We start from the raw sequence: 7905 nt of genomic DNA on the forward strand, positions 1-7905 counted from the left end.
TTCCTGTTTAAAACTTCCAGAAACTTCCGTCTCTTTACATCCACATTACACGCTGAGTGTGTTTTATACGCATATGTGTTTTCCCAGTGTCGCTGAAAGAGGTTTTCCTTTCCAGGCCTTTATTAGATGACAGCTCGAGATTACAGATTACTCAGCCAAGCATAGTAACATTTTATACGCATGTGTGTTTGTCGTCTTGAAACTGTAAAGCTTTTCCCGTTCAAAACCCTCGTCTGAATTACACCGAATCTTTATAGATGATATGCCTCAGTGGTGTGTGTGTGTGTGTGTGTGTTTGTGTGTGTGTTTGTGTGTGTGTGTGTGTGTGTGTGTGAATGCCTGTGTTTTTGTTCACCTTCAGTTTTTTTCCACACAAGAATAGAAACAGCGGTTTTTGAAACAGTATATGGTGTAATACCACAAGGATTATTTGACATGTAAAATTTGCCAATTGCATAAATATAGGCAGGGTAAAGCACAACCAGATCGGACATGAAGTAAAACATATGTACCGACCGACGATACTGACCAATATGTTTTTTTGTTTTTTCCCCCCCTCTGTTGGCAGGAGATTTTGACTGCACAGTCATACTGAAGCATTACGGATTATGTGTTGATGTAATATTTTCAATATGGGTCTCCTTTAGCTGAAAAGACTCCTTTATTGTAAACGTTGAGCAGGCTTCTTATGTCACTTTCAGTTGCACATTATGTAGAAGAGGGCAGTGAAGCATTACATGACTAAGTAATAGTAACTCCACCGCGCCGTCTGAAGACAAGTCGGTCCTTCAGCGGAGAGGTCCAGTCATGCAGTAGGAGAAGAGGGGTCACCGACTCAAACACACAGATGTGGGGTTTAGGTTTTAGGTTTTTAAGTTTTATCATTTTGCACAAATTTAAATACATTTGAAAAATACAAATAAATAAAATAGAAAAAAATATATAAAAAAGATGAAATTAAGCAATGCAGTGCAGTGAGACGCAGAAAGCCCAAAATGCTTATTTGGAGCCTCCACCAATAATAACACGATTTCATAATATTCATAATATTTGTTCATTTAATGTGACAATGGTGCAGAAATGTCTAGCCTTTCGATGTGGGGTTACATCTTCATCAGAGTCATGTGTACTCCCATGTTTGCTCTACTCTAGACTGTCATTTTTCTGTTTCACTTATTGCTCAGTGAACAGAATATCTTTGCCGTGTGGACAAAACAAGATATTTTAGGACGTCGTCTTACTGCATTTACATCATTTTATCGAACCATAACAACTCATCAACTAAATTGAAAAAAATAAAGACGGACTAATTGATTCTGAAAATAATCTTTAGCCCTAGTGTGTTTATCTATCTCCACTCATCTGCTTATCTTGACCCCTGTCTCTCTCTCTCTCTCTCTCTCTCTCTCTCTCTTGAGCAAGGCACCTAACCCCTCACTGCTCCCCGAGTGCCGCCGTTGTTGCAGGCAGCTCACTGCGCCGGGATTAGTGTGTGCTTCACCTCACTGTGTGCTGCGTGTGTTTCACTAATTCGCGGATTGGGATAAATGCAGAGACCACATTTCCCTCTTATAATTACTCTCCCTCTCTCTGTCAGGAGTCTGATGCCACGCACGTTGGAGGGCCAGATCACCATGGAGAAGACACCAAGCTACTTCGTGACGCGGGAGGCCCCGCGGCGGGTCCACGCCATGAGCCGCCACACGCGCCTCATCGTGGTGGTGCGCGACCCCGTGACCCGCGCCGTCTCCGACTACGCCCAGACACTCAGCAAGACGCCGGGCCTGCCGTCCTTCCAGGCCCTGGCCTTCAAGAACGGGACGGCGTCGTCATTGTCATCGTCGTCGTCGTCACTGCGGGGCGTGGTGGACACCTCCTGGAGCGCGGTGCGCATCGGCGTCTACGCCAAGCACCTGGAGGCGTGGCTGCGCTACTTCCCGCTGGGGCGCTTCCTGTTTGTGAGCGGCGAGCGGCTGGTGAGCGACCCGGCCGGCGAGATGGCCCGCGTGCAGGACTTCCTGGGGCTCAAGCGCGTGGTGGGCGCCAAGCACTTCTACTTCAACCAGACCAAGGGCTTCCCGTGCCTGAAGAAGCCAGAGGGCAGCAGCCGGCCGCGCTGCCTGGGCAAGTCCAAGGGCCGCACGCACCCGCCCATCCCGCAGGAGGCGCTGCAGAGGCTCAGGGAGTTCTACCGGCCCTTCAACCTCAAGTTCTACCAGATGACAGGGCAGGACTTTGGCTGGGACTGACTGAGGAGAAATGGGGGGGGGGGGGGGGTGTCTAGATAAACAAGGTGGTGGTGGTGGGGGGGGGGGTGTTCATATGACAATCCCCCACCTCTTCTGTATTTGTTTGGAATACAGAAACAAAATATATAATCTTGGTTAAAAAAGGACAAAGAATCTCACCCATGGTGTCTGAGTCATGGTCCTTGGTCAGGTAGGCCAGGTTGGACGTCTCTGGTCTCCGAACTCAGGTTCTACAAGGTGTCCAGACAGGACTGAAGGAGAGAGCTGGTGTATGGTGTGTGTGTGTGTATGTGTGTGTGGAGGGGTTGGGGTGTGCACAAGGTACTTTTAAGGAGAGACACTTGCCCCTTCCAAAAAAAGCCTTTCACTCTTCAAAGCAGGGATGCACGATATCATTGGTACGATATTGGTATCGGCAGGTACCGTCTTAGGAATTGTATTTTCTGCCAGGTAAATCGGCAAGACTATAATCTGCACAACCTATTAGGGTTTCAGAGGAAGCTTCATACAAATCTGTTCAAATAGGATGAAAACTGCCTGATGTAAGGAAATGGGGTTTTTTTCCGCCTGTATCTGCAACAACTAGGCTATCACAATAACAGTATTTAGTTAATTTTAGTACATGAGACATTTAAACGAAATAAAAAAAGATGTGTATTGGTATCAGCGATCGGCAAAAATGAGTTTGAAAATATCCACACATCGAATATCGACAGAAATCCAATATTGTACATCCCTAGTGCACTCCAATGCTTATCTTAAGTGCAGTAGGTATACAGTAACCTGGGTCCATGGTTTGAGGTGTAGCCTATTGTGTTTTATTTTTGCATTTTGAGGTACATCCAAAGCCAGGCCAACTGATCGGTCGTTCTCTAACTCAGCGGCAGCCAGCTGGACTCAGAGTAGTCCAGCTGGCCTCAGCTTCTGAATGTGTTATGATTTAAACATTTTATGACTTAAAAAAAAAGAAAGAGATATGCCTATAATGAAGGGGCTACATCAGGCCTGTAGGCTAACTGAAGCGTTCCGTTTACGTAGCGTCTGCTGCATCAACTAGCTTCCACTATGATCAATGGGACTAGCTACACCAGCTACACTCCCTAGCTACTAGCTACACTCCCTATGTTCCCCAGGTCCTATGTTCCCCGCTCGCCAGACATAATAGCAGCATTTACGTTTGAAAAAACAAACAAACCAGTCTTCTAAACTATTTTTACGGACTAACGGAACGCTTCAGTTACATCCCTGATATAGCCCTGTAAGTCGTTAAGACGTAAGACACTACACATTACCGGTATAAGACGTTTTGTCTTAAAGTCTTAAAGCACAAAACACGGACCATGTTATTTAATGGAGGTGCCACAGGACCTGTCAAGTGCAATGGTGCCCCAGTTTGTCAAGTACTATTTCAGTATGAGTTTGCAAGGGTGGACTCTGTGGAAGGAAGTGTGTTGTCCAATGTCTTAAAGCCTGGTTTACGGACGAGGTCAGCTGCCAAGGCTTCGGCAGGCTCAGTGTGTTTCATCGCCTCTCGCTGAGGTCTCTAGTTCTTGTCTGCACTGACAGGGGTGGTCCATCGTTATGCCTTTAGTGTAATGCCTTTTGGTGAGAAAGAGGGAACAGTCAAGCCCTGTTATTTAGATGTGATTTTCTGTTTTTACTAAAAATCAGTATTTGGAATCGGAGTTCATACCAGTCAAGAGTAGTCAATGTCACACACACACACACACACACACTTGCACGCATGAACACACACACAGTTCTTAAGACTCACAATGACCTCCAAAACGCCAAAAGTTTCCTCCATTTTTTTTTGTTAAGTGTGGGTTTGTTTTCTCCAGTAGGAGAACCCTGTCTCTAGCCCTTCCCACTGGGTTCTCCGGTTTGATTTAATGTCCTATTTATTTATTTATGATCGTCTGTCATCATTCATCTTATTAAGACTCTTGAGTTTTTTTGACAAACTAAATATTCACACAGAGCCCTTCTTGTGTGTGAGTGTGCGAGATAGTTGTGGGACAGACTTGGGCTCGGGACAAGAAGAGGGCCCCCCCCCCGACAACACCTTCCTATAAGCAGCGGCGTTGAAGAATCTGTGACGCCAGCCAACAGCGAGGAAATATGCAGCGATGCCATCATCTCCAAACTGTTGTGAATGAAGAGAGAGAGAGAGAGAGTAATCATACTCTGTTTTTCTGAGAGAGAGAGAGAGAGTAATCTTACTCTGTTTTTCTGAGAGAGAGAGTAATCATACACTGTTTTTCTGTTTTCTGAAACCTCCGGTCTTTCTCTCTTTTTGTCTTACTGTAATCTTAACTATCTTTATTTTTTGTTTCAGTTTTCCATAATTTTTTGTACCCCTGTTTGTCAACAATAATCTCACTCTTGTTCACTGTCTCCTTCAAGCTATACACATACACCCACCATCTCTCTCTCTCTGTTTCCCTTTCTCTCTCTCTCTCTCTCTCCCTCCCTCCCTCCCTCTCTCTCTCCCTTCCTCTCTCATCACTCTCACCTCTGTCCTGTGAACAGACAGCATAATAGACGACGACCATACCACATTTCCCAACAGACAGACTAAAACACCCAAACAGTCCACCCATTTTTCCTTGAAAAAGCATCACTTTTCAAACCGAACCTAGATCACATCTGCATAAAGGAGCGCATTTATCGCAGCCAATGTTACCGCGGCAACCCCAAATGTTGTTATAACATTCTGGGTTCTGTTTCTCGCTCCTCGTTAGTGACATGGCAAAGGAGGGGCTTTATGATGCGTACATTGCCATCTCTGTGGTCACACACGCAGAGTTAAATCAAATTGCTGAACTACTTATTCTGCATGTTTAGTTTTGACAGATTGGTTTGTGTGTGTGTGTGTGTGTGTGTGTGTGTGTGTGTGTGTGTGTGTGTGGGTGTGTGTGTGTGTGTGTGTATATGTATGTGTGTGTGTGTGTTTGTGTTTGAGTGTGTGGGTGTGTGTGTGTGTGTGACAGTATGGAATGTGTGTGTATACGTGTGTGTGTGTTTGTGTGTGTGACTGTATGGTATGTGTGTGTGTGTGTGTGTGTGTGTGTGTGTGTGTGTGTATCCATCTCTCCCCATTCTGGGCAAATTCTCCAGCTGCTAACTTTGACCACTGGAATCCCTCTAGAGCTGCAGGAACCCTCCCCAAAGCTCCTTGCCAGGGCCTGTTGTTAGGGGCGAGACAAATCAGTCCCCACGGCTCTGGTCACAGAACACGACTCTCTGCCCACAGGGGACACACAATAATAGGGAGCAGAAGACGCACAGAGAAGCCCGCCTGTCTGTCCCCAATTAGGAGAAATAGACAATAGCAGCATTAAAGAGACGGACTGAAATGTTTTCGACCACAATCAAAGAATAGGCCACTGGCAGTGGCATATGGAGGCAAACTGTTCCGACAGAGCAGGAGCAGGCTTTTTTGTTGTTGATGTTGTTGTTCTTGACCTGATGTATTAGGTTTGACAAGGACACACCACAGAGAGGAACAGAAGAGACAGGGTCAGGACAGTTTGATATTGTTCTGTTTAGTGTTTTTTTTCCCCTTCCTTTTTTGATTGCCTTCTTTGATATCTATCTGTTCAATCATGATTTTGAAGAGTATGTTTAATACTCCGAGTATGCAAGGCATGTATGTGTATGTGTACATCTGTAATGTGTTGTTGCCACAAAGACCTGCCAATTTTTATATGTGTCACAATAAGCTGTGTGTGGTAATACTTGAATAATGCATATCAACTTCATGTCTGTCTATTCTTTTTTTCTCTACTGTCTTTCTTTTCCATTCTTCTTATCTGCAGTAATATTTAGTTATCTGCATGAAATCAGGTACCACGGGCCTGAGACTGTGTTCTGTTGAGCAGTCCAAAAACCGCTGACTCTAGAAGGAATGAATGCACACCTAATCAGGGTCAGACTCAAGCCAGACCAGACCAGACTAGAACAGACCAGACTAGAACAGACCAGACTAGACCACACTAGAACAGACCAGAACAGACCAGACCACACTAGACCACACTAGACCAGACCAGACCAGAACAGACCAGACCAGACTAGACCACACTAGAACAGACCAGACCACACTAAACCAGACCAGACCAGACTAGACCACACTAGAACAGACCAGACCACACTAGAACAGACCAGACTAGAACAGACCAGACCACACTAGACTAGACCAGACCAGACTAGACCAGACCAGACCACACTAAACCAGACCAGACCACACTAGAACAGACCAGACCACACTAGACTAGACCAGACCAGACCAGACCACACTAGACCAGACCACACTAGACCAGACCAGACCACACTAGAACAGACCAGACCACACTAAGACCAGACCAGACCAGACCACACCAGACCAGACCAGGCTAGAACAGACCAGACCAGACCAGACTAGATCACACTAGACCAGACCAGACCACACTAGACCGGACCAGACCACACCAGACCAGACCTAACCACACTAGACCAGAGCAAAACCATGGCCAAGATTAGGACCTTAACAAGACCTGATCAGAATAAGGCCAAGACCCAATCAGATATAAACACTCAACGTTTTTTTCCGAAGGTTTTCAGACTAGAATAGGACCATGTCCAGATTGAGGTCAGCCTGGAACCAAGTGTCAGATGAGGGCATCTATAAACTCTACGGCAGTCTCAGGCAGCAGCTGAAAAGATTCCAGTTGTGTTATTATCATGCACATGCTCAATGAGCTTTAAACCAAAGTCAGTCGCACAGTGACCACCTACTGGGATTTCAGACCTTGTCCAGGGAACAAGAGGCCAAACTTAGCTAACTCTCCTAACTCAAAATGTCACCGAAATGCAATATTGGAACATGCATTGCAAGACAACCTGAATTATTATTTCTGTTTTTGATGTTGTTGTTGTTATATTTTGCTTGTTTCTTTTTCATTTGTATGATAAGAGAGATTTTAACTGGGATGAATGCTGGACTTTGCCTTATTTTTATGCAATGGTGTATGACTATTAACATATGAAATGTATTACATAAACAGACTGTATATGACTTATTTATAATATAAATGTAACAACTCTGAAGATGTTTATCCATACCTGTGATGTCTTAATATTGTTTGTGTACAGTCCCCAGCTAATGACGCTCATTTTCTGTGTAAATCTGCAAAGCGAATTTCAATATCAACAGAGACTTTTCTTTCATTTTACTTTTTTATTTTCTAGTTTGAATTGGGATGAGACTTTTTGTATGTTTATTTTGGTCGTGTTGATGAAGAGGATCATTAAAGCTTTTTTGCGGAAATTCGAGTAAGAGTGTACTGTGTATGTGTGTATGAGTGTGTATGTGAGTGTCCGTGTATGTGTGTAGAGAGTGTATGAGTGTGTATGTGTGTATGAGTGTCTGTGTGTTGAGTGTGTATGTGTGTATGTGTGTATGAGTGTCTGTGGTATGAGTGTGTTTATATAAACTTTATTACAGGCTCTAGGCCCAACAACATGACATACAACAACAACAACAACAATGTGTTTATATAAACTTTATTACAGGCTCTAGGCCCAACAACATGACATACAACAACAACAACAACAATGTGTTTATATAAACTTTATTACAGGCTCTAGGCCCAACAACAAGACATACAACAACAAC

At 44.5% G+C, this 7905-nt stretch overlaps 1 protein-coding gene across 1 annotated transcript in view; it reads left to right on the forward strand.

Moving 5' to 3' along the window:
- Positions 1-2249, forward strand: part of si:dkey-121b10.7 (heparan sulfate glucosamine 3-O-sulfotransferase 6) — a 27154-nt gene extending 24905 nt beyond the window's left edge. The window contains exon 2 of the mRNA XM_042102617.1: positions 1598-2249. Coding sequence (XP_041958551.1) covers positions 1598-2249 — 652 coding nt within the window. The remainder of the gene's footprint in view (positions 1-1597) is intronic.
- The last annotated feature ends 5656 nt before the right edge of the window (positions 2250-7905 follow it).

Source organism: Alosa sapidissima, chromosome 9 (genome assembly GCF_018492685.1).
Source record: "Alosa sapidissima isolate fAloSap1 chromosome 9, fAloSap1.pri, whole genome shotgun sequence".
In the NCBI taxonomy this organism is placed as follows: Eukaryota; Metazoa; Chordata; class Actinopteri; order Clupeiformes; family Clupeidae; genus Alosa; species Alosa sapidissima.